Source organism: Rhea pennata, chromosome 1, assembly GCF_028389875.1.
Source record: "Rhea pennata isolate bPtePen1 chromosome 1, bPtePen1.pri, whole genome shotgun sequence".
NCBI lineage: Eukaryota > Metazoa > Chordata > Aves > Rheiformes > Rheidae > Rhea > Rhea pennata.
In genome coordinates, this window is record NC_084663.1 from 29,587,413 (window position 1) to 29,614,232 (window position 26,820).

General features: G+C 39.5%; 2 protein-coding genes and 1 long non-coding RNA gene across 5 annotated transcripts; 1 reads left to right on the forward strand and 2 right to left on the reverse strand.

Moving 5' to 3' along the window:
* Window positions 1-825: 825 nt before the first annotated feature.
* Window positions 826-9,315, reverse strand: LSMEM1 (leucine rich single-pass membrane protein 1). Of its 2 annotated transcripts, none has more exons than XM_062583573.1 (4): window positions 9,010-9,315; window positions 6,374-6,505; window positions 3,767-3,907; window positions 826-1,509 (listed from the first exon to the last, which is right to left on the reverse strand). In XM_062583573.1, the coding sequence occupies exons 2-4, from the start codon at window positions 6,498-6,500 to the stop codon at window positions 1,301-1,303; spliced, it is 477 nt and encodes a 158-aa protein (XP_062439557.1). In that variant the 5' UTR covers window positions 6,501-6,505; window positions 9,010-9,315; the 3' UTR covers window positions 826-1,300. The 2 variants fall into 2 exon arrangements, with proteins under 2 accessions (XP_062439557.1, XP_062439548.1); XM_062583564.1 differs by having other exon boundaries at window positions 3,767-3,910; window positions 9,010-9,294.
* On the forward strand, window positions 8,381-10,523 carry LOC134144556 (uncharacterized). The gene is made up of 2 exons (XR_009959414.1): window positions 8,381-8,537; window positions 10,452-10,523. It is a non-coding gene; the product is annotated as an uncharacterized LOC134144556 (long non-coding RNA).
* A 483-nt stretch (window positions 10,524-11,006) lies between these two features.
* On the reverse strand, window positions 11,007-23,555 carry IFRD1 (interferon related developmental regulator 1). Of its 2 annotated transcripts, XM_062583593.1 has the most exons (13): window positions 23,419-23,555; window positions 20,825-20,929; window positions 19,738-19,819; window positions 19,171-19,295; window positions 18,538-18,695; window positions 17,010-17,060; window positions 16,744-16,922; window positions 16,514-16,622; window positions 14,578-14,712; window positions 13,757-13,885; window positions 12,578-12,673; window positions 11,623-11,694; window positions 11,007-11,182 (listed from the first exon to the last, which is right to left on the reverse strand). In XM_062583593.1, exons 1-13 carry the CDS (start codon window positions 23,462-23,464, stop codon window positions 11,120-11,122), a joined length of 1,350 nt encoding a protein of 449 aa, XP_062439577.1. In that variant the 5' UTR covers window positions 23,465-23,555; the 3' UTR covers window positions 11,007-11,119. The 2 variants fall into 2 exon arrangements, with proteins under 2 accessions (XP_062439577.1, XP_062439586.1); XM_062583602.1 differs by having other exon boundaries at window positions 11,007-11,694.
* Between the last annotated feature and the right edge of the window lie 3,265 nt (window positions 23,556-26,820).

Here is a 26,820-nt window from a genome sequence, read left to right on the forward strand (position 1 = left end):
AGGAAGGTGATGTAAAACATAAATGTAAAGCAAAGCATTCCTGTTGGCAGTTTGGTCCAACTGAATTGGAGTGAATCCAACTAGGGTCATACCAGAAAAGATCCCCGGAGCTAGGTCTTCATTGTCATTCTTTCTAACAAAGGAGACTGCGGGATTTGATGACATCTTTGTAAAATGAACCAGAAGATATGAGAGGAAAGCATTTGAGGAAAAAGAGGAGAACCCAAAGTAAAACAGCACATGCTGGACATACTCCAGTGTCATTTATCCTTGTGCTGTTTTGACAGAAGTAACTAATTTGTTTATTGGTAACTGAAGTGGCTTCTCCATGTGCATGCTAACAGAAGGATCCAAAGACTAAAATGACAATGCTACCCACCTTGTGTGATGCATATTTGGGCGTCAGTCTCAGACGGCTGAGTGAAGTCAGAGAAAGCATTGGGTCATTTCACCCTCTGAGGCACTGCACCATCTTAAGAACATGAGGGCTCAGACCAGGCTTCCATCTGGCCCATACACTGTCTCCAGTGGTGGGCAACAGTAGATGTTGGGAAGAGCACAAGAACATGTGATCCCACATCACCTTATAAAAACACTCCTCCCGAAACTGCCAATAAATACTGAGTACAGCACGTTTGTGGTGTTGTGAGATGGGCATTCCAGACTGAGTCCTCCAAACCCACTTCTCATTTAGGACTGTATGACACCAACTTTCAGTCAAGTCTAATTTGGGCTGAATATGACATGTTTGTTTTTAGTTAAGTTTGTTTTTTCTTAAGTCATAGATCAATATATTTAGACACACAGTAAAGCAAACTACCAAGCTCCATTGCAGAATGGGATTTATTTATTAGTAAGTTATGGAATTCTCAGTTACTCTCAAATACAGATAATAAACAAGCAAACACAATTGTTCCTGAGACACAGGAAAATGATTAAGTGAATAAAGACTTGCTGGAATCATTTGAATAAAAAAATCACTATTTTATGTGATCATTCACTTATATTTAAAGTAAAACTAAGTCCCTAGCCCTGCAATTTATGATATACAGGGAATCTGGAACACTTCTGAAAATTTTTTGTCAATCCACTGCTCAGTGTAAATGATGTAGGCTTAGTTTTGATAATCTATGTTCACATAAAACAGGATCAAATATAATTTTCTAATATTTTTTCATTCTTTCTAGTCTTTTCTAGTGTTCCTGTAAACACATCAGAATGTTTAAGCAACCTCTGTGTCATGTGTACAAATATTTGAGTGCATGAAAATAGTGATACTGAATTTCATTCCGAAGAAGATCTATTCTCCAGGGATTTTCAGCTCAGCATGAGTGAATAAGTACTCATGAAGATCAGGAGTTGGTGTGAAGAAGTCGCTCTCCTTTTCCTTAATTCCTGATTGATTTAGAAACTTTAATATCATATTGTTCATTTTCTTAAGCTCTTCTATGTTTTTCTTTTCAGATACTAGTCTGCTTGATAGTTGGTCCATCTTATTCCTGGTTTGAACTTGGAAATGGAAGGAAAATGCACCACATATTAAATTGGCAACATTTAAGTTTTAAGTGATTAAGCATCACTTTCCTCTCTTGCATCTCTGTGGAAGATTGTATGGAAATTATGATGGGTAAAAACAATAACGTGAAAACAACTGCAGAACCTTATAATAGAAAAAGTTATGCATCTGTCACTACTGCTCACCAGATACTTTATCTGCTTATTTTCTGTTTTCTGCACTACACTGCAGAATAATAGAATCAAATATACTGGCTAAGACAGGTTCTGCAGTCTTATTTGGGGACTCCAAAATGCTATTTCTGAACAGTATGTATCTGTACTTTTTATAAAAGCACAACTATAAATCACTCACCAAGACCTAAGACTACTGTCACATCACTTGATTTTCTAAATTATGTAGATTAAAGGAGAAGTCTTGCAGATAGTGGAATAGATAATGCTAATTCTTAGCATTAAGAAGCCAGTTTCCTCTGGAACACCAATAAACAGTATCAGTCACATATGCATTTGGAGTCAATTTTATTCTGGCCTTCTTAAGTTTATAAGCTTTACCCATGGGTTTGAAGCTGACAAAAACTTCAAGTGTAATAGTACCAATACAAAATGAGTCTATACCTATGGATTGCAAACATAATCTGAGATAAACACTACTGGAAATTCTGTTCCCAAAAACACAGGCCTCTACCAACCTGAGGCCAAGCAAACTCCTTTAATCCCTATCAGTAGCATATCCACTATTAACTTACTTTATCATTTTTTCCACTAGAAGGGCACATTACTCATTCATCTGCACCAGGGCTGTACTTTCAGCAACTCCCAGTGAAGCATCTCTGCAGTTCAAGTATAAGATATTTTTATTCAGCTTTTACAGTCATGCCACTTAGGATTGCCTTTGTGCTCTGCACTTTTCGGATGTTCTGTCGTTTGAGAGCTTGTGAACAACTTTGGTCAGAGGTTGGGATTTCCTGTTTAAGAAGAGTATCTCTGCTATGCTCCAGTAAATATCCTAGTATAGGGGAAGAAATCTTCATTTCACATAGATTCCATTTCTTTTAAAAATGGACTTGTAATCTAAATTAATTCAATTCATGCTGTCTTCAATAAAGTTAGCATAGAAATTCACAAAGTGGCAAGGGCTCTGTAGGCCAAGGTCACCTGTAGCTTAACGGTGTCAGCTAAGCCAGCATCACCAGCCCTACTCTAGCAGAACAATAGTTATATGTACAGACTTGATGCTACTTGCCAATTTTGATATATCTAATCTGCTTTTTGTTACTTTTGTTTTAACTTTTCTTAGTTCAAACAATTTCCAGTTGGTTCTTAGTTTGCAACCTTTCTGAATAAAATAAAATATATTCATGTAGATCTGTTTAAATATTCACTTCAGTGTTATTCAGTGGAATGACACCAAGAATGAGTTTTGCTTGGAAAGAAATGGAAAGTATATTTTCGAAACATCTCATCATCATATAATCAGCTTTAAAATGAAACATTTAGTTTCCAGCCAGTGTTCTCAAAAACACAGTTTAACCTTGCTGAGCTAAGTTCTTTTTCTTATTGCCTCATGATTAAATGCAGGTTGCTTAAAGCCTTCCTTTTAGGTGTAGATTATATTGCTGTCTTGAATCTGGCCTCAACTGGTAAAGCACTGTGAAAAGATAAACTAATTTTTTTAAAAAGTTATTCTGTCAGTCTTGCTGAGTTCAGAATAGCTGCAACAAAGCAGGAGCCTTTCATTCTTGTCTAATAAAATTATTCCTATCATGAGGGAATGAGTTAATACTGGCACAGCACTATAGAGAAACCATATTTTTCTGTGGCTGAGGGAGCAGACCAAATTATTTCCCTGTAATGTGTATCAAACCTGAGCTCTGCCCACTAAATATGAGCCACTATGTATTTTGGGAGCTAACTATTTATCTGGTTTTTCTTTCAGTTCTAAGAAGCCTCTCGAGCACGTGAGGTGGAAGCTGCATTGGATACAAGCACAAAGAGACAGTATTAAACATTACTTGGCAGTCATACACTCTGCCCTCATCTTGATAGCTATTGAAGCTCACAAAGCCTTTGCACTCACAACAAAGTTGCACCTTTTAGCTCAGGGAGTAGAGGCCTGTGCTTTTATACCAAGGACCAATAACCTGTTAAAGCCTTTCGCTGTGCAAATACACGCAATAACACATTATAAGGTAAAATTCTTCTTTCATCTGGCCCTACATTTTTAAGAACCACCGTTTGTTTTACTTACTTATTAAGAATATTACAAATGAAACAAGTGCCAAACTGACAATCAAAGAAAGAATCAAGGTGACGAAGAACAAACATTGGTTTCTTATGTTGCTCCATGCCATGTGTTCTCCAGTACCACCAGTGTTCTCATCTTCTTCATCTGCTATGAGATAACAAATCATTTTTTGATAATATACATTAAGAATGGTTACAATAAACAAGACAAAATCCTTCTGGCTCCAAGCAGATGTGGCCCGAAACACATCCTAATTTTGGCCAACAGACCTTCCTGTAATATTGTATGAGAAGGGGAGAAAACAACTTTATGAGCTCAGCTTGAATTTGGAAGTACAGCTACTATAGCTGTTGGAATATTTTAATATATTTTTGTTGTTGTTGTTGAAATATGTGGTTTTGTTGGAGCTGAACAGCTGTATAAAGATCTACTAATTCCAATGAAATTTCCATCAGAAAGGGAAAGTAGCATGTGCATCTATGAAAAATGAATTTCTAGATTGTGCTCTGGTTTTATCTGGTAGAAATCTTTTAGGTCTTTGCAACAGAGCCTGTTGTGATAAAGCTGAGGGAATGATGCATACACCCTAACGGGACTTTAATAATGAACAAATGGAGCTGAGTAATTCATTGAACTAGTAGGAGGTCTCTGGGAATATCTTTGCTTTTTTTTTTATTGCATTTAACATGCTCCTGCCGGTGGGTAAACTGAAACCTTTTAATATATATTTTTCTATTCCCTTAGTATTCATAACAAATGCATTATGTACAGGGGAGCTGCTGCTACAGTCTCTCGAGCACAGTGAGCTATCAGCGGAGCTCTCAGAAATGCTCCACGTTCGCTCTGCCTAGTGAACACTTCTTACTACGCAACTGGCTAAACGTGCCAGACTACAGTATTGTAAGGAATCGCCGAACACGGATTCCTGCCACGCTGCAGAGGCAAGACCGTTTTATCGTCTGAAACATAAATGAACTGCTGCATGGCTTCAGCCAAACTAATCAAAAGGCTTTTACATTTTAAACAGCTTTTAACATGATTGCTAGTGTGTTTAATTATGCCCGGTCATATTAAGCTGCTGAACGAAAGCAATGCTGTGTGTACCGCAACACTTGAAACATCATTTCTAAACCAAACTGGGCATCTGCCGTAGCAATTAATAGATCATCCACAGGCACTGAGTTTTTGTCAGAAGGTGAAAAATACTCCACAGATCCTACCGATTTTCTGGCAGGAGAATCAGAATTATATATACACAGCTGAATAAGACAGCTACGGACCATGAAAAATTCATTTTATATATTTTACTGGTAGGATAAGATATTTACAGAATCTCCAAGTTTTAGAGGAATTCAAAAATACATATTTTAAAAGAATCATCCTAGAAGGAGCCAAAGCACTTTACAAATGGATACGTAAGCTACATTTTAGGCTACCTTTATTTACTGATGAAATGTAGTGAGGAGAAAGCACATAATTATTTCACAGAACCCTACATGATTACATAAAATTTACTTGGAAAGTAAACACTGCTTTATCAAAGCTACAAATGGAAACAAGATGGCCACACTACAGAATTTCTTTGACATCAAAACTGATTTATCCCATGCATTTTTGTAGATGTTGAAATAAGAATATCAAGATAATCTACATATGAAAATAAAGTAGCTGATGTCTAACATCTTTGCATTGAATCTAGAAAGTGGCACCTCTCTAGTTACTTGCATTAGGAAAAATCAGAGGACTCAGAAGCAGACGTGATAGAAAGGCATTCAGATCCTATGACTAAAAGGATGAGTAAGTTATGGCCATTTGAAACTTATTTAAACATTTCAGTCAAATTTCAAAATTTGCCATTAAACTAAGGGAAATTAAAACAGATTCAAATAATGTCACGTGGAATGCTGCCAAAGAACTCCAGCTTTCAAAATGCTTTCAGATCACAAAGAACTCAAGTATGTCTTAACTATCACTATCTAAAATTATTCTTGTTGCCACAAGCCAAGATAAAAATCATATAAAAGAACAGAAATGGCAGAGCCCATATCTGAAACTGTAAGCAGAGATCTGTGAATTAAAATCCTTAAAAGTCTCACAGAGTGTTTCGGGTAACTGTTTTGAGCCCTTAGGAGATGGAATCAACAGAAATTCACTGGTGTTAGTATTGTCACATGTGAATTTTAGTGCTGGTGAAGAGTCATGATGTTATTCGTGTAATAGGAATATATTGGACACTACTAGAGAAATTATCCTGCAGAGAATCACCTGATGGATCTAAATAGAAACGAAGGGCATGTTTAGTCTCGACAGTGAGTCCTTAGCCAAATGCAGGGATTGCCAAGAATTTAATACCAGTAATAGTCAAGAGGAGCAGCTAAACCATTACTCTCATTTAGCTATGGCAACTTCTGTCTGTTGTGTGTAAATGATGCCATTTGCGATCTTTTTCTTACATTTTTCAGCACAGAGCTTGACATACACATAGTGGCCTGTTGGGCTGCTGGCTTTGGTGGAACAGCAGGGCTTGCCTTTTCAAATGCCATACATAACTCTCCTTTACGACCTACTGTATGTGCAGCAAAACCTCTAAGCATCACTTGCCATACATACCTAGCACATGTTGGGATTCATCTGGACAAACGTTTAGTTTGTTTAGGTTATTTAAGGAATCAACTACATAAAGTTTTCCCTCTTCAGGAGTATTGGGCAGGTTAATTTCCAAAGAAGGCCTCTCCATTATATCTAAAAAAGAAAAAAGTTAAAACATGGATATGCAAAATAGCTGGTAACAGTAGAAATCCTGATCTGAGGAAATGCTGAGCAGCCCAAATAATCCTTAAAATAAAGGGATTTGAAAGCCCAGCACGCTTACTGGATCTTGAAATCTTGAAACTGGATCTCTCAGTTTGTAGCACTTGCTCTTTATTCTTGGAGATCTTTGATGAGTCTAAAATTTCATTTCAAAGTGATACTTGTGCATGCATATATATGTATTTAGACCTATTTAGAAACTCTATGTCACTAGCTGCAATGTTGATTTGAACATTAGTTGCTTAGTTAAATAACCTTGGTAGGTACTTGGTAAACTGGAGAGTGATATCCTGACCCTAGTGAAAGCAAAACTGTCACAAACTTCACCAGGAAGGATAACATCCCGGTCTTCTACTTTAAGCATCAAACAATTCGGAGGTAAGATATGGCAAGAAAGCAGATACAGACCTGTGAAAAATGGAGCAAAAAATACTCTTCCCCTAATGTGGTTTGGATATAGATGCTAAGTCTGGACAAATTAAAGCCTGATGGCAAATTTGTTCTTCAGATTAAAGCCCTGGGCACTGGAAGGGGCTCGATCAGTAAAAACACCTTCTCTGCCAAGTCTAGATGCACAAACTGAATTAGTGGTTATATATGAAAAGTTATGAAAGATGATTATATATGAAGAAGAAGCAACACCTACGTAGGTTCCTGTATGAGTTACATATTCTTTCTCGAAGAGTCTTGCAGTTTTATGATTAAAAAAAAAAAAAAAACAAACAAAAAAACAAACAAACAAACAAAAAAAAAAACATGTTCTAAATGTGTTCTAGAAACACAGTGCTGTTCGAGCCATGAGGAGATGCAGCTGCTGTAACTATGCATCCTGGAGAACTGCACCAATTGCTGCTAACTCCCTCTAAAATCAGTAAAGAAAATAAGGTACCTCCAGAGTATGTTCCTCTTATTTTAAGGTGGGACTTTTTTTTTTTTTTTTTTTTTTTTTTTTTTTTGCCAGCAATGTAAAGAGGGAGCTCACAGACTAGCACAGACTTTGGGGTCAGTTACATCTTATCTATTTAGTATTTTATTAGATCAAGTTAAATTTACCTACCAGTGCTCCACACTATACAAGCCTCCTCTTCATGGCAGGAGTTAGGCACCTAAGGGTGATTTCTGAATCCCAGATAGGCTGAATTGCCCTCTTGACGTGCCTCTCCCTCTCTCTTCCTCTCCAAGAAATAGAGAGGGAAGGTAGTGTGACCAGATTCCTCACTTACCATTTCAATTAAGAACCTGAAGTATGAGGAATACAAGTCTTAACTGCTTACAGAAAAGATGTTTTTCCCTCATCAAAGCAGACTGAGGAGAAAGCTGTCGTAATTTGTCCATAGAGATGTTTTCTACTCCAAATTTGAGCAGAGTCAAATAACTATTCACTAAATCTCAATAAAACTGCAAAGAAAAACTGCTTTATTCACTTCTGAAAAATGGACTAGTTCTCCCAGTAGAAAGTGGAGATTGACAAGCCTACATGTATGCTTTTTTACTTAAATTTAATAGAGCCCAACATGGAAATGATTAGTTTATTTTTTCTCTGTTCAGAATTGTTGCTGAAAAATACAAAAATGAGGTAGAAAAGCTAGAATTGTAGTGATTACCCTTACAACCTTATTAGCCTTTATAACCCTTAAGATTTTCAGACGTGCAGCAGTAATTTCAGGACAGATGCTTGGCTCCCCTTTCACCCCCGTGGAATGTCACATGGTGCGAGACAGCAACTTTTGCTGGCGACGTCGGCGCCCGCGCTATCGCTGGTATTTCCCTACAAGCACAGCCGTGGCCAGCTGCTGTCGTCACGGAGTCTTGTTTCAGCAACAGTATGCTAAAAGTCACCACCTCACGCACAGACTGGTTATTTTGAGCTTCAGAAGAGCAGTTGTTTCTCGTGGGCATTTTGATTAGTACCTTCCTGCAGCTTCCAGGAAGACTCTTCTTAACAACTTTAGCTATAACGAATGTGAGTACTCTCTTAGTATCCACTAATATTAGAAATTGAATTCATACATTTCTGGGTTCCTTATTAAATATTTTAAACCAATCTACTCACTGCGCACGTAACTGCAGTGAAGAAAATCAGTACTTATTGAACAAAGTCTACTTTGTTTGTGTTTTTTTTTTTCCATTAGCATCTTGGAATAAATAAGAGATACAAACACTAGTGTCACTGTCCAGAAGTATTGATTAGCTTCCCAACAAACTAATCTAAATATTGTGCTTTTCAAGTCATTCCACCTTGTACTTCATTCAACCTTAAAGACTATTTCCCCATCCAACTTTTTATAATTTCTCCTTAATTGTTGTGGTTAAATTAGCACTTTGTGTAAGAAGTCACTGAAAATTCTGCACAGAAAAGATGACAATCAAGTCTAAAAAGAATTAAAAAAAAAAAAACAAAAAAAAAACAAACAAGAGAATGAAATGTTACTTACAACATAACCACGCTGAGCTAATTTGCCAGTATGGAAGATATCAGCCAGTAACAATCACCAGAAGAAAATGTGTGCTGCTCTTTCTCTACTTTTAGACCCATGAGAACCTGTCAGCTCCTGCATGAATGCAGCTATGAAACAGACTGTCCCTTTCGGTCTATATTTAGCGTTCTTCTTGGCTAAGTAGACTGGCTTCCAAAAAGAAATCAGCACACACAGACCTCTATTATATTGGAACCACTATAATATCCTATAATAGATAATTGGAAGATTTGTTTCTGGTAACAAATATTTCATTAACCTTTTTCTTTATTCTAGTTTGCTAAGTAGAAGAGTCTCAACTACAATATTGTAGTTACGAGTATCCTCGGGGCATATGCTGAGGAAACAGGGTATTTTCCTCGTTCTTCCACACGATTTTGCAAAATCAAGTGGAACACAGTAACAGGATGGGCTAATTTGTATTAGCTGTTAAAAAAAAAAAAAAAAAAAAAAAAAAAAGATACACCAATTGTTAGTATGGATAATTGTTCCTTAAAAGAACTCCCGTGTATTATTTTTGTTGTTGCCTGCATTGTAGTATGGGATACTATGGCACATTGTAATGATGCAGTTAGGCAGCTTAGTTAATAGAAAAAGGGATATAGGCCAAAACAAGAAATCTCCCCCCAAAACAATCTTATATTATAGGATACTGAATCCTACACTGAGTAACCTGGAAGCGAAAAAGAACTTTTTTTCAGAAAACATCACAGAAGATACATCTACTGAGTTTACAGGTTCCCACCCTACTTGTCAGGTTGTGAATCAGCAGCCCAGTCTGAGTAGCTGTATAGGTCCCTTAGAAGACCTCAGGGCTAGGAGGTGCAAGCAAGCAAGCAAGCAATCCCATCTGTCTCCAGTCCTGAGACTGAGAAAGTCCACAAACCTATCATCAATCCCAGCAGGCAGCAAAACAGCCTTTTTCCTCTTTGTACTGGACAGTGTCTTTTCTGCTGATGTCTGCTGCCCTGGACTGCTATGAAGAGGGCAACTCAATCAGACATAGGCATTAGCAGATATTACTCATTCTGGTTTCAGTTTTAATTTCTTCTCAATGTAGAGTTCATGTTCCCTTACAGCATATTCTCTAAGTTACATGTTTACAACTTTAAAGTAGTTAAAGTAGTCTCACAGTTTGTTTTAAAAGAGGAAACAGACTAGAGAAAGCACAACCTAATTATTAGGCTTCCTTCCCCCCACCAACCATGCAAGTCCAAGCTGAAATCCAGTGACAAAAAGTGATGGCTTTTGCTGCTCTAGATCATTTTTACTGAAATATGCTCTGCTGTAATCCCATTTTGTTTCTGCTAAAGAGAAGGGGAAAAGGAAAAAAAAAAAAAAAAAACTTAAAAGCCAAAGCCCCCTACTAAAACACATCTTTGTGTCAACTTCTTTTGCAGATAATACGACCTTCAGTTTCGAGAACCTTTATTCTAGTGGGCAGTTGTATTAATAAATCTTTTGCCTCAAAAGCTCAGGCTAAGATCTGTTGTCTTTACACTAGACCATCCTATCCAAGAATGACTAGTCTCTGGATAACTAGAATGTGCCAATAACTGGGAGTAAAACTGAATTTGAGAGAAGATTGAAAAAGATGAAACAGGGCATCTAGGTCATCTCCTGTAGGATAAAGGGACAAGGTGTTTTGCATACCAAAACTAAGAAAAACATTTGACCCTTGCTCCTCAAATTTCTGACCATTTATAACACAAATTACTGTCACAAATAAAGGATAAACAGAAGTGTAGACCATCATAAGTTTTTAAAAAAAATGTATACACCCCCCCCCCCTTAAAAACAGCAAGATACTGTTTCATGTAGCATCTGCTAAAGAATTGATAGCAACTCAAAGGTGTATCTGACTGGGCAAATAAGCGTAGTTTTGCATGAGATAAATTTAACCCTTAGGTTTTTCTAGCATTCCAGCTCAGGTAGTAATTAGACAGATAGAAAACTGTGAGAAAAATCTTTATTCCAAAATTTTAATACCAGTTTCAGAACACATGAATCTCGGTTTTATCTCACATTGAGGCAAGTTTTGTCATTTACTGCTTCACTATAAGCGAAGTTAATTGAACTTCATAGTCCCATTCAGTATAAAGTCATACTTTGCAGAATTTTCTTCATCCATCTGCCAGTTAAGAGTTAAAAAAGTTACTAAAATAATTTCACATGAACAAGTTCCATTCCATATTAACACATTCCTACCAAAAAACACTTCAAATTAATTTTCCTTAATACAAATTAAGGAATCAAATCAGCACATGGCAATTCAATACATTTATCCACACCATTTAACAGCTGAGTTACAATATATTCAAGTTGAGTGAGTTGCATTTAAGTATTACAATTCACCCCTGCACCCAATCTTACTATCAATCTATATACAATATATGTGTAGCTAAGCAACAACATGCATTATATTTACAGATATTATACATCATCCCAGTGTACAGGTGCAAGCTGTGACTACAAAAAGTTAGACAGTCATTTAAAAATTAAATATATTTAAATTATACAAGTCTTAAAATTGAATGCCATAAAAAAGGAGATCTAGAAAAATTCACCCACATCTGCTCTTTTATCACGACATTTACTTCTAGCCTTTGTCCGAGCCTTGAATGCTGCAGAGTTGTACAAGTGCTACAAAATAAAAACAGAAATTAATCTCACAGATGTTCAAAAGGCTTATGTCCCAGATTTCTTTTGTATCTCAGAAATAGCTAAACATTTTTATGTAACTCAGTAGACCTTGTACGGTTTACAATATAAACTTAGACCAAAAAGGATAGATTTTAAGTTGCATCCATATAAAGGAAGTTTAAACAATTCTAAATTCTGTAAGCATCATACAGACACAATGTAAATTAAGCACAATTCTACAGTTCATGCATTCTCTTCCTTAGGGCACTCAAATTCACTGGGACTGTAAACTACGCAGTCTGTCCACTTACAAGGTATCTGTCTTCCTACAGCTGTTTTAAACTCTACAAAGGTCTTGACTGCAAAAAGATTTGGAGGAGTCAGATGGTTCTGTGCACACTGTCACTATGCACATGAGATTACTACATTCACAACCAACAGAACAAAGGCATTCTGGTATGTGCTCTACACTGCAGAATTCTGGACACTGTCTTTGTAAAGACTTGTCACTACAGTCTCCTGTACATCTCCACCTCCCCCCCCCCCCCCAAAAAAAAAAATCTGTGTCTCTCACAAGAGACCAAACTTCACATATATGGAGCAGGAATTGGATACCTGTCAGCAATTAAGTCAACCCTGAGACTCCCTAGAAGCAGTAACAGAAAGGTGCCTAGTGGAACAACAAGAAATAGGAGCTGATAAAGACACAGTACAAGTCAGGTTCGGTTTCATTCAGGGCAATACAGGGCATTAAAATGTCAGAATTAAGATGACAAGCTTAAGGATGACAGCTTCGGAAACACATGCCTTGAATGCTATTTAATTCAGGAGAAACATATTAGTCTATCAAGTGAACAAAATATAGTGAGGTGCAGTTACCTACCCTTTCAAAACGGGATATCTTCATTGTTTTAAGGGTTGCAGCATCTAGCATTACTGGCGGACCAAGCTCAAACACATTCCGAAGAAAATCATTCGACTGAGTAACAAACGAAACAAAACAAACAAAAAATTCCATTTTTATTAGCCTCTAGAGATGACTACTAACTATCGAATGCTTCTTGATATTTGAAAGTAATTAGTGGCAGTTTGACATGACTTGCAGTATAATTTGTTATTAATCAAGGAAAAGTGTCATCTTTGAAACAGAATAAGGCTAAGAACTGCCCCCTCAAAGAAAAAGACAGCCATCCCATTTATTTTGTTTGCGCCAGCAAGTAAGACACTGTTCTGTTACTGTTTTGTTCCATCCTTTTAACAAGATCAGGCAGTTGGACCCAGATCCATATGGTTTCACAACACACTAACAACTGGTTCTAAAGCAGTATTTGAAAAAGATGTTACATGCCTAGGCTCCCCTTAGTCACATGAGAACAAAATTCACACTAGACTGAAGGTTTTATTCAGTGATTATTACAGTATTATGGGAACACATATTCCTAGGCTACAGTCCCACTTCCAATACATATTTAACCAGATGACTAGTGAACAAGAGTTCCCAAAGCAGAGATGAAGACTTATTCACACCCTTCTCAAATACTGTCATCACTGGGCTGCAATCATGCTCATTACTTTTGACTCAGTCTTTTCATTCCTTCTTACAAGCTTGAACAGGAAGGGTGGAGCACATCCAGCTTTATAGTGGCCAGATGACTAATGCATTCTGCTTGGAAAGAATGACAACTCAGGAAAAAAAGCTGAAGTTAAGGAGCGATTCAACTTCAGGTTTTCATTTCTTGGCTAACTCCACTACCTGCTAACCCAGTACACACAAGCTACAACTTGGAGCCAGCTCACCAGAACAGTTCTTCCAGCTCTCCTTCTTCACTCCCCCCCACCAAGTACAAAGCTGACTTGAGTCAAACTCAGGTTATGAAAGTGTTCTGAAACAAACTTATTTTGGTACCATGTTTAATGCTACTAATGCAAAAATTATTATTTAAGTTCCACTAATGATTTCACATTTCATAGTCCTAATTATTACCAAGAGACTAAACAGGGAAGACTCTTGTTAAGATAGTCTGAGTATGTAACAAATAGCATGTTTCAAACAGCATCTCACCTGCAAATGGTATTGCATCCCTGACCCCAGAATCTCCTTGAAGGTATCATAGGTTTGCTTTTTAACCCAGCAGTCAATATACATGCGCTCAGGCCCAAATTTAACTGTCTCTGTAGGAAAGTCACGTTCCTGTCCAAAATTAAAGCAATACATACAATTTAAAATAATGCCTTTGCTAGATAGAATGATGCCGTCATCCAAATCTTTTAAAGTACTTTTTTTTTTTTTTAATTGGTATGTTGTACTCCACATCCAGATTAACAAGATTACTGTATAAGCATTAGGACAGCGAGAAAGGGGAACACACACAGTTCTTCAGCCCTGGTAAGAGCTGCAATTTGGAAACATATCTCACTATTCACAAGATACTATCAAGTTGCTTTTTGTTTTCCACAACAGTTCAGTGGAAGTTTTTACAAGTAAGCCTTTTCAGAAAATTCAGAAAGCTAATCTGGATGTCACATAAAGCCTTGAACAAAATAAGCCTGCATATGGGTTAAAAGAGTTTACTATTTATACTGTAATGTTTAGGCTTTTTTTTTTGGGGGGGGGGGAGAAGAAAAAGTATTTTTCAATGTGAAAGTCAAGCTTGGACTAGAGTAAAATCAAGATTGACTTCTTCATTATTCAAGAACTGCAGTTATATTTAAAGTAAAAGCAGCATGAGTGACCAGAATAATTTGAAGTCTCATTTCTTTAAAGTAGATTTTTAATTCTGCTGCCTTAACTGTTAAGAAACAGTAGTTCTATATAAGAGATTTTCATACATTTGTATGCTACATATTACAATTGATGTAGTCACAGACAGACATGAGAATCACCTCAACAGCTCGTAAAACATCTCTGAAGACTGAACGCTGCTTTCTTTTATCTACTTTGGCTCGGTGTTTGTTTCCATCAGTAGCTAGAGCTTTTAGTTTCTCTGTTAGAAGTTCCATATCTTCATAGAAGAAATCCTAGTCCAAAAAAGAACAGTTTTCAGTTTCTGGACTTAACATCCTACCCTGCAAGGGGCAAAACTGGTCTCTTCAAATTCTGTGCATATAGACCTCTACAGCTTAGTGATCTTTCTTTTTGTTATTTAAAGAGATAGGGTGAGTGACTTTCTGTAGTTCTAACTTGAATCAGTGAGAATAAAGTCACAGGATCCATTTACCCAAGATGGATACTATCACCTCTACACTGGTAGTAAGAGCCATATGAAACACAGTGGAGTTCCTTCAGTGTGCATATATACCTGTTAGTCTGCTCTGCTCCATAATTCCAAGGGGCTCAAACTGCCTAACTGATCTGTTGAACCTTGCTGTCAGTCCTGTCAACAAGCTGAGAAGCACTTTGAGGGAACAAGCTGGTTATTAGCATAGAATTCATGGCGTTGGAGATACTTGTAAGGCACCATGTGGTAAATTAGAAAGCGTTTGTTTTAAAAGCATGTTTTACAGAAGATCAAGTAAAATTTAGCGCAGAAATGTTTAACAGGCAATACTTTCTCTCCTTCATTTACTAATTCAGTGATTGTTTACCTAAAATAGTAAGCCATTTACATAAAAAAGCACCTTAGCTGAACATTTACTGACTAAATTGAGTTTACTGCATGCTTTTTGAAATACACTGTTCAGAGGCAAAGTAAATATTTTTCTACTTCACAGTGATGGTTAAACAGAATTAGTGTAGCTGGAGTTCTGAGTAACCATAGCTTCATTCTTTAATACATTTTAAGTTTTTAGTCACTTGTCAGTTTGACCAAATGAAGGATCAAGTTCTGGGATCATTTTCCTTTCTTTCAAAGTTGGCTTCCATAGCCAAGATTCAAATCCTTACTGCTAAAATTAAACAGAAGTCTCAGTATATTGTTTCAAATTATGCAGTGTTAGCATGTTGTGTATCCTGACTCAGGTGGAGTTATCCTTTCATTTTGGACAGTGTTCTGGCAAAGCACAACAGCCTTGATCAAGCTATGAGCCATCCAGGCAGCTCTCTCAAAACTGTGTCATGGTTAAGTGGCGACTACTTTCTTCAGTGCTGTCAAGAAAACAGTTCAAAAATTAGTAAGGCACAATAAAGAATATAAAGTCAAGTTTGGCTGTGTATGAGGAAGTATCAAGCAGCTCTTTTAAAATCTAACCTGACTCAAAGGCAAACCCTAATAAATCTCACTCGACATAGCAAGATTCGTATTTGTACATGTATCAACTCCCTTTAAAACTCCCTCCTCTTAAATTACAACCGACTCTAATAGTCATGCAATATTACTTAGGCAATCCTGCTAGACATACCCAAATAAAGATACTGAAAAGACAGTGCTAAAAGTCATCATGGTTTCTACTCAAGGGTAAGTATTAGTTGTGAGAAGACCACCATGTAGACTGGCAATGATTGAAATTTGTCTGTGGAAAACTAAAGTACCTAATGAACCTGCCAACTATAAGTGTTTTATCTTGAACATCTCTTAAAAATATGTTTTTTAAAAAAAGCTGGTGTTGGATTTAGACATTACAGCTCACACTCTACATTTTTAGTGCGCTCTGAAGCATCATTTGATGATTTATTAGGTTGGCCATGTTTCATACCATTTAAGCTAATATGAAAATATTAAGACACTGAAATGTTGTCATGCCCAATTAAACTGAAGCAGTCTCCCTACCCAGCAAATTATCCATCACTTCTTGGGATCAGGGATGCTATATAACACAGGTTAACAAGTTTATCTCGTAATCATCCCAAGGCAAGAAAATTTAACTGCTGACTTATACTTACAGCATCTGTTTCACGTGCCAGTTCAAACAAAAGAGCTAGTGTTTCTCCAGCAGCAATTCTCATGTTGACATCATCGCAAGACAGCAGACTTGGAAGCTTATATAAGTGCCTGAAAGAGTTAGCCACATTTCATTAACATAAATTTTGATGCTACTTCACTGAATTAAAAAAAAGCAGAACACAAAACCACATACCCACATACTACATTTACTTTCCAGAAAGCTACTCACATTTCTATTTTCTTCTTCACTTCATTCATTGGACAAATGGTCAGCAACAGCGTCCATGCTAAGAGAGCACTGATGTGAAGAACAGTATTATGTGTACTTGATACACCATTAGTGTCTCTGTCTCGCTGATAAGCTTTTGTGAAGATGTTTTCAAGGCATTCCATAGTACAGTACAGTTCCTGAACATGAAAAATCCAAGATCATGGGCATGGCTGAAGACTTTTATATTTAATCAACAGTATGGAAAATATGTATGTTATCCTTACCGTAATGTCATCAGTGACAATGAAACAGCAAATCCCTAAGCAGGTTGCACACTAGGCACAGAAGAAAAGAATGTCAGTATTTGATATTAAAAATTATGTTGACAAAATTCCTAAGCTTGAACCTTTGATATTTTACAGCTGTAAAATTTTACAGTAATTGGGACCTGAGATTAAGACCTCAGCAGAATTAAATTATTCAATCACCATTTAATGCAGCAACTTCATAATAGTTACCTTCCACTTTCTGTCTACTCTCAGGATAATTTCATTACACAGGCAACTCTCAGGAAGTTTTCATGCAATATTATTGAATTCAACTTTAAAACCCCTTCCAAAAAGCCACATGTAGAATTATTTTCATGTAATTATTTTAAATACCACTAGAAAACACTAGCAGAAACTATGCTGATAAACAACAACACACAACTGATACTTATCCACAGCTGTGGGAAATTTCTCCCTCTCTGCTCCCAGGATTACAAATTAAATGGCATTAAAACCACTGACTTCAACAGTCTTTCTTGGAACTTTCCAGCTTTTACTGCAAGGTCCTACATGTTCCTTCCCTACTCCCCTGTAGTCTGTTTCCAATGTTTTTTGGCTGTTGGAAGTGACATTCATGCTAACCACATAACAAGCCAAACTACACTTAAGCATGCCATGACAAACTAAGAAGCAATCACTGTTCAACTAATGACTTCCTGTTACAGCTAGTAATATCTGTTGTAACAGCTGGAATACAATAGGAAGAGTAGCCACATATGGGTAAATGTGAGGGAAGGGGTATTAATCAAATTCAAAAATTCTGAACAAAACTCTTCAAAAACTTTGAATTGGCTTCAGTCAACACTTCAGTATATACTGCTGTATAAATGTATAGTCAATGCTTTTTGTAGATGTATAACAAAAATTTTAGCCATACTACTGATGTATGGCTGAAATGACTAGGTAAAACATTATTACTCTAAGCATTTGAAGCATGTAATTCTAGACTGACTATATGAAATTTAATTATATTTAATATTAATGTATGCAAATTCATTTCTATAATATGCTACTGTTACAGAAGTTATAGCTTAAACTGAAAGTCACATCAGTCAGTGTGAAAATATTATGCTTTTCTACAGAACTTCAACAGTGTCACCCAAAAACAAATTTAAATGTACCATGAAAGAACCACCAACAGCCTGTAAAGCTGTCCCATGGCCCTCAGAACTGGGGTAAGGAGACTGCAGTATCATGAGAGTCAAAGCCTTTACAAAAATAGATTTAATAGCTCTTGACTGAACTTCCCAGGTTGAAGGTGAGAATGACATTCAAACTTTACGTTTCGTATAAAGCTTTTCAAACCAGTGATAACTGCTATGGCTTACTGGGAAGTTAAACTAATAGTGTTAGTTTACACTAATGTAGCAACCTTTAGTTCTGTATTACACAACAGTGAGATGGCCGAAAATTGCTCTTTGTCCCTTCTTGGCAAGCAGAACAGATCAAAAAAATAACACACACACACCCCGCACACACTTACAGCCTGCCTGGCTTGGATACTGGCTGTTCCATCACAAACAATCTTCTTCAGAACTGGTCCAAGAGTCTTAAATATCTCTTCACTTTCAATTCCTGACCCCAGCTGCACACACAGAAGACATGCCAGTCCTGCAGCTGCACACTGTTCATCACTCTTACCTAGATCATAGAAGCATAGAATGGTAAGGTTGGAAGGGACCTCTGGAGATCATCCAGTCCAACCCTCAGCATAGCCCCGTACGGGGACTGAACCCACAACCTTGGCATTAGCAGCACCACGCTCTAACCAACCAAGCTAAACCTGCCCCCTGATGTTAACATACTACAATGAATGACCAATCTTGTGCATTCCTTCAAACTTTAAAGCTACAAGTTCGAAAACTTGAAAATGGAAATTCAGCAATACACCTTCCCTCATTTTTATTACAAGTTAAGAGAAAGTATAGACAGGATAATTTCAGTTAATTTTCTAGGTCAGTTAAAGTATGACATCTAAATTCAAAAAAGAAGAGTTGCTAAATAATTTATTACATGCTCTACAAAGCACTAAGGAAGCTTCACAGCCTTAATTCCTCTTAAACATTAAGCCATTTCACAGAGATTATTATTCTAGAAAAGCAAGCATGTTAATTACCTTTTTTTATACAGCGCTCAATGCTATCAGTTAGTGTCATTCTCCTTTCCATGATAAATTCATATAATATTTTGGAAGAAAAAGCATTTTTCAGACTTTCAAGAGCTGCTTGTCTTGTCTTTGCACTGTTAGAAGAAAAAGACACCTTTTTGAAAACAATTCCAGTTAAAGCTCAACATTTGTTTTTCTGGTAGTCTGTCCTTGTCTAGTCCCATCAGACGAGTAACACACTCCTTCCCTCAAGGATAGAAAAATGAGGGTTGTTGTATCCTACATATATGCCTGCTTATTCATTGCAAAGCTTATGACAGCATACCAGCATAGAAACAGTCACTTCACCTTCAAGTTCTTAGGAAAGGAAAGCCTTTTTCTCACTTATCCAAAAACTTGGTGGAGGTAGCAGGTCATTTCAAATCAAGAAGTAAAGCAAGTTTCTCCAGCATGAAATAACTGTAATTTCAGAAATTGTAGTTTCTTTTCATGTAGGTAAGTTCAATACATAATTCCCTCATTACATCAGAGGAAGCAAGAAAACATTTGAATGTGTTTTCTCAAAACATACCGTACCTCTTGTCCAATGTAAGATCAATAAATCCCTTCAATTTGTATTCTAAGTCTTCTTGAGTTGCTTCTTCGTCAACTTCAGGCCCTAATTCATATGAAAAAAATTAATCCTACTGATATAATACATTTTGTTAGCATGTAGGCTAGTATTTAACACTAAAGCTTTTCAATATTTATCTACGAAAGTAACTTATCATAGACAATAGCAACAGAAGTGTTCAGTATTACAGCAAGAGAATGTTGTTCAGCCTATGACAATTAACTACCCCCTTAAAAATACATTGAAAAAAGGCAACACAACCCTCAGTGATGTGCTGTTTCTTTATCTACTTCTTACATGTGCTGCAAAGCAATGCAGAATCTAGCCAGGTGTTAGAGAAATCTTGATACAGAACAGCATCAACCAATTCAGTCAGCAAAGTATTTTCATCCAGTCCACAATATCCATGCCTTGAGTACTCACTGTTTATGTAGTAAGTACTACCCAAACAGATGGTCCTATCCAACATCACTTCATAGCTGTCTCTGCAACAGCAGTGCAGTTAAGAACTGCGAGAATTCAGCGAAGTTTCCAACACTTATCCCCCTCCCCTGTGGCAGTAAAAGGCTGCAGGTCCCCACTCCACAACAGAATGACACTTAGCAACTGCCTAGGTTGCAGAGACAGAAGAGGAGATGGGCTGCTGCTTCCATAGAGAGTCTCCCAAAGGACAAGTCTAGTTCAAAACCAGCAGATGCGACTCACCCCATCTCAAATTCTTTTGCAGTTATATTACCTCAACTATGTGGTATCATAATCAGCATTTTGTAATGCATCTTTAAATTCTTTTTGTCTCTACAAGTTAGCACTGAATAACCTAAAGAAGTCTAACTTTAAGAGAAGCTCATAAAACCTGAAGCATGTTCTTACCATAGGTACTTCAAATACAGAAAGATACATACTAGATTAACAGTCATATAGTGATTAACAGAATACCATTATTTATCATCTAGAGGATTCTTACAGAAATTTAAACAGAGCTGTAAGGCTGTGCTTAAACTTAAATTTTATGCTTCAAAAACATGAATAGATCAAAGTTAAAGAATATACCATCCTCAGTGAAGCTAGCAGGATCACTGAAACCACTGCAGTGGCTCATAGTTTCAATTGATGCATCTTCATCACTAAAAGGCTGCACATTTCTGGGCTGACCACCTTGAAGAGATGAATACAATAGTTTGGTCATTTTCACAGAGAAAAAGAAAAGTTGTATTCCAGAAGTAGACCCCCCTCACCCAATTCACTCCCCCGACCAGGCACAGATTACCATTTCCTGTCTCTACTAGTTCCTTTACTCCCACCCATTCTGGCACTCCCTGGCTCCATTCTAGAAGATCTTTTGTGACAGTGATGGTAGGGAGGAACTCATCTAGTTTTCTAAGTATAGACAGAATTTCTAATTCTTTAGAAATAGCTTTATGTTAATTTAACCATTGGAGAAATTAGAGAATGTAACCGAACACTCATAGCCTAGATAACCTAGAAATTTGGTCTGCAAAGTGCTGAATTAAAAAAAAAAAATACATGCTGCTCATGGAACATTGCAAGTAGTAGGATTCAGCCACACAGAAACATTTGGGGAATGAGCACACAGCAAGAGTGAGGGGAAAAACTAAGGTGCAAAGGATTCTTGCAGACATGCTAGGCAAAGCTACTGCTCTCCTTACATAACGTTCCCCCATGTTCCCACGAGAAAGTATTAGAGGGGATGCATTTCCTGGTTTTCAAATTCTGTTTGTGTGTGTGTGTGTATACACACATACACACAGAATATATGTAAATTATTTATTCATTTTTTCATACCATGCAACTCACTTCCATTATCCAACTCTATTCCATTGTCCTTTTCAGTTTATGGCCTACTACAGAGAATCAAGTGAGCTAAAATACAAGTCTCATAAGCAGCAAAGCCAATTCAGCGTACATCTTTAAGCTAAACTTGTTTTTATAATAGCAAAACACAGCTGTGGCTGAAATGCTGCACATTACACAAGTGAATTGTTCAGCACAGCGATGTTTTGCAAGACAGTGCAAGGTTCCATTCAGTTTTCAAGAAGGCAACAAAAGATACCTCTTTCTGTTGTCAAAAAAAGTTCCTATGGCTGCTTGCTTTTAATTGACCCAGCAAGTCGAGTCCAATTCCCACTGCTATACAACCTGATCAAGAACCAGTGCCTCCAAACTCCATTTCTGATTCCTAAGCTTTTGGTAAGCCTTCTGAATGTTTCTGCATATCAAATCAAAACAGTTGTGTAGAAAGATCTCAGTTTCACTCATTTTAAAGCTACCAGTCACAGTCAAGTCTGTGCAATCAAACTGCCAACAAGACACTCAGCTTTTTTTAAGCAACTTCAGTCTTTTTTGATGACAGCAGCATTTTTCCCCACTAATGCTCATCGAGCATCTTTCCTTTATCTTTTCCTATAAACAAATAAGGTACAGGAATAAATATAAGTATTATATAAATAAAAAGTAATAGCTATTTATTCCTATACCTTATTGTTATTGCATTAAGAATTGGAAAGCTTTGACCTGGTATCCTTTATATTCTATAACAGTCTTATCCTCACCCTTAATTTGGGTCTAAGGAAGTAAGAGAACAGCCTTAACAGTATTTCCCCATGGCTCTCAAATTTTGTTACAGAACTCAGAATTCTGCTCTTCATTTTAATTGTGTCATATAGTCAATTTTGAATTATTCAAGAAGCCAGGGCACCAGCTTCAGGAAGGCTCGAAACCAACAAAGTGCTTCTATCAAGGCAGAATCAACCCTGAGTTGATTGCTGTCCAAGTCCTTTCTACAACTTCTAAGTAAGGTCCAATAAATTAAATTCACACTTCAGACGTTTGGAAGCTTTTGGCCATCCACTTGAAGCACTGTTGGTGCTCTCAGTGTTTTCTGTAGTTACAAAGGAGCGTGGCCAGCACAGCGACTGAGAAACCTTGGACCTCGGAGCCCTGGCATGGCCACCTTTATGCTTCTAATACTGTCAAGCAGGGAACTTCAACGGGAAAAAGTAGCAAGAACGACAAGCGAGAGAGTCACGGGCTAGAACTGCAGCTGCAGAAAGACTTGGTGAATTGCTCACTTTCCAAATATTGGTTTATAAGCGCAGCAGAACCTGCTCACAGCTACTATAGCCCAGAGAGAAAATTCAGACTGCCCAGCAAAACCGCATCCTCTCCAGGCAGCAACGTGTCACGCCGCCGCCACCTCCTTCCCCCGCCCCCACCCCGCGCCCGCACTGACGCGGGTCGCGCCCTGCCGCCGCCCCGCCCCGCGCATGCGCGCGGCCGGCGTGAGCTGGCGGTTTCGGAGCCAGGCTCCCGCCAGCGGCGGCGGCCTCCAGCCAGCGCCCGGCTCCGGCCCGGCGCCGCCGCGCCAGCGGGGAGCCCGCCGGCCACGCCCGCCCGCCCTTCTTCCCACGAGGCGCGGCCGGCGCCGCACGTCCCCAGCGCGGAGCCGCGCGGGGCGGCGGCCCACCCGCCGCGGCCGCGAGGCACCACGGGAAAAGTAGTTTCCCCGCCGCGGCCGCTCGGCCGGCGCCCTTGGGGCGCGCCGCAGCCGCCGACTACGCGCCCCACAAGCCCCGCGAGCCGCGCATGCGCGGAGCCCCGCCAGCCGACGCCAGCCGCGCGCTCACCGGCTCCGCGCTGGTGGTTGCTCCCCCGCTTCTTGGACTTGGGCATGGTCGCAGCGGCGCTTGGCTCGGCTCCCTCGGCTCCCTCTCCGGGTCTTGGTCTCTCCGCTCCCCCCCGCCCGGGTATCAGCGACAATCAGCCGATAGAAGAGCAGGATCGCTTTTTACTACAACGTCTCTGCGAGGCTGACTTCCCGAACCGAGGCAGCGGGGGTGATTGGCGAAAGCAGGCGAAGGACGAATCGGTGGCGAAGGCAGAAATCCCCGTGAAGGCCCGCGAGCGGAATCGATGCATCTTTCTCCTCTCAGACACCTGGGGCTAAAGGCGCAGAGGAGGCGCCGACGCGGCTTTTATCGCCGGCCGGGCTGCGGGGGCGGGGCCTAGCGGCGGGCCCTCGCGACAGCCAATGGCCGAGCGCTGCGGCAGCGAGCGGGTGACTCAGGCGCGCGGGCCCGTGACGTGTGACGCCGCTGGGAGGGAAAGACGCCGGGGGCGGGCGGCGGGGTGGGGGAGGGGCGCTTTGGCGTCAGCAGCGCCGCGCCGCGCTGCATGCTGGGAGCGGCGGCGGCAGGGCGGCCTGGCCCGAGCTGACCCGGCCCGCCGGCGCCGCGGCCTCGGGCTGCCGCCGGGGGCTGGCGCTGGGCGCGGGCCCGCGGCGCCGTAACGGGGGCCGGAGCGGCTGCCGCGGCCCCGAGCCGGCTAAAAATGCTTGAGCCCCGGCCGTCCGCGCAGTGTTGGGGCGTGGGGAGGATCTGCTGCGGCAGCTGCGATATACAGCTGGTGGGGAATGCCAGAAGGGTTAAAACTGTTCACGTGTCACTTACAGGCCTAAGTACGGGTTATATAGCTTCTGATCAGTTCTCTTGGCATCCTATTAAAGAACAGCAAAAGAGAGACAAAAGCCAGTAAATAAATACAGTGCATGCATATGCGTATAAATACATGTATATACACACATGCACACACACACATATGTATATATATATATATATGTATACACACACACTGAATATATACAGGACAATACTACCAGACTGTCTCAGAGAACCAATTTCACTCCTCCAGGATGGCTCCTGTGAAATGTTAGAGAAAAAGGCAGCCTTCCAGGCAGGTAGGCTGAAGAGTCCTAATTAAATACAGAAGATGTGACTCTACCCCAAACACAAGACTCAGTATTAGAACAAGTGACTGTCCTGGATAAACTGGAATTCTTAATAACAGCAGTGGAAACTTCTATGGTAGAAGTATTTTAAATGCGGTATGATCTCAGTACAGTCAATCACATTCATCTTCCTGTATCCTTGCCCTCATAATATATAGATTCGGTGTTTTTCAGAGGCACAAGCTGATCCATTTTGCCTAGCTTTAAGTAAAATTGTTGTTGCCATCTTGCTGATACCCCAATCTCACAACAATGCTGTCTTAAGGTGCCAACATGGATTAGGTATAACACTGAACTTCATGCAGAACTGTGCATGTATACATGTATATGTTGTAAGCTGGGTTTCATGTAGCTAGCAGGAGCAACAGTTAACATTAGTAATTTATAGTGGAATGAGAAGTTGAAGCTGTTGAAGCTATGGTTGAAGAAAATCTGACAAGGACAGGTGGAGATAAGCCCTTGGAGAGGCAGAGGAAAGAACATTGCAGCTGAGGTGGGAAAAGCAGTTGCTAAGATATAAGGTAGTGTGGCCAGATTCAGGCATCTAAATGAGTCAGAAGAGGTGACGAGAACAAAGAATCTGTGACTACTTTGAATTTGAAAGAGCTAAATCTGCTTGGACATCTGAAATACACTATGTCCAGATTATCAATATTTCTTGGGTATCTGAACAACAGGTTAGTGAGATCTTACAAAAGATACTGCATATCACTGCTTAGATTTGCACAGTTTGTGTGTCACAGGACAGACTTCTTGCACACTATCTCAATTTAGAATTTTGGCAACATCACACATTGCCTGTGGGCTGGTTCAAGACTACTTTTTATCAAAAATCTTGGACTACAAGGAGTCACGTGGTGTAAGAAACTGGTGTGCCTATTCTCTGGCTTATGCTGGAACAACTGGTATCAGGAGTGCCACAGAAAAAGTGATACAAATGACAGCAGCAGTAGGTGGGAGCATCCTTTGGGGAAAAGTGTTTCAGGGAGCAGCAAGGGCAGGCAGCTCTGTCAGGGAAGGCGAGCCAGGAGCCAAGGCTGATAGCAAGGCAAGCGGGGGCAGCAGCCTTGGAACGAACGAGTGCTGTCCCACAGCACTCAAACACGAAAAGCAGAGCAGGTCTGGTGGTGGTAACCAGTTCAGCTGAGAGTCCTGATCACCAGACAGCCCTAGTCACTACAGTGGCAAGGCAGGTCTGAGGTCAAGGCAGGAAGTCAAGTCAGCAAGTCGAGGTCAGAGTCAGGTCCAGTGACAGTAACCAGGGGCAACAGTCTAGGATCATCAGATGAGCCTGGAGTGACGAGGCAGGTGTGAGATCAAGCCAGGTAGTGTCAGGATTTGCAGGAACATGGCCAAACATTGGGGTATCTGTAATGTAGCTCAAGCAAGTATCAAGGGTGAGTGCTTCAGCTCAAGTGCAACTCCCCAGCGCAGCTCAGGGGTCCCAGCTTCTCACAGCCCTTTCCCACATAGCAATATCCGATCCAAGGCCACACAGCTGCACCATGGCAGAGCCGGCCTTGAGCACAGGCAGCTTAACTCTGACAAGAGCCCTGAAAAAAAGTATAATGGAGTGCTCCAGCCCAACAGAAGGAGATATATATATGGCTGAGTTTGCTCTAGAGACATGTAAATCATATAATGAACAATTAAGAGACATAGCCAAGCATGCTCTGTTAACACCACTAAATGCTGTAAAGAAGTCAGAAACGAAGGTGAGGAACTAAGAATTCTGGGAACCAGGTGCATCCTCAATTCATGAAGGTATGTTTTCCTTTCCTTTTGGTGTGATCATTCTGCTGTCTTTGCAAACAAAATCCGTTGGATTCTTTTTTTTCTGCTGTTTCTTAAATTAGGACTCCCTTAGACACAAAAGAGTGTCAGATTTGTAGTAGTTGCCTTGTATTGCACAATCAGCTTTCTCACGATTATGAAAAATCCCAGAACCAAGAAAGGGGTACAAAGCTGTAACACAGGCCAAGCCAAGGCAGTCTCTGAGAGAAGTACTCCAAATTGCCTGTTTTACACTGTATTTCTTTGTTAACTAGCAAGCTTTCAGAAATGACCCACCAGTACTGACAAGTTTTTGAATGCAAACCCATTAATACTGCCATGATCCTCACTCTGGAACATTTACTGCTCCAAAATAATGTCCTCAATGTTGATATGTGGCCTCATTGCCCAAAATAAATCTGCCCATAACTAATTATAGCCACAACCTCCCCCCTTTCTGCCTGCAGTC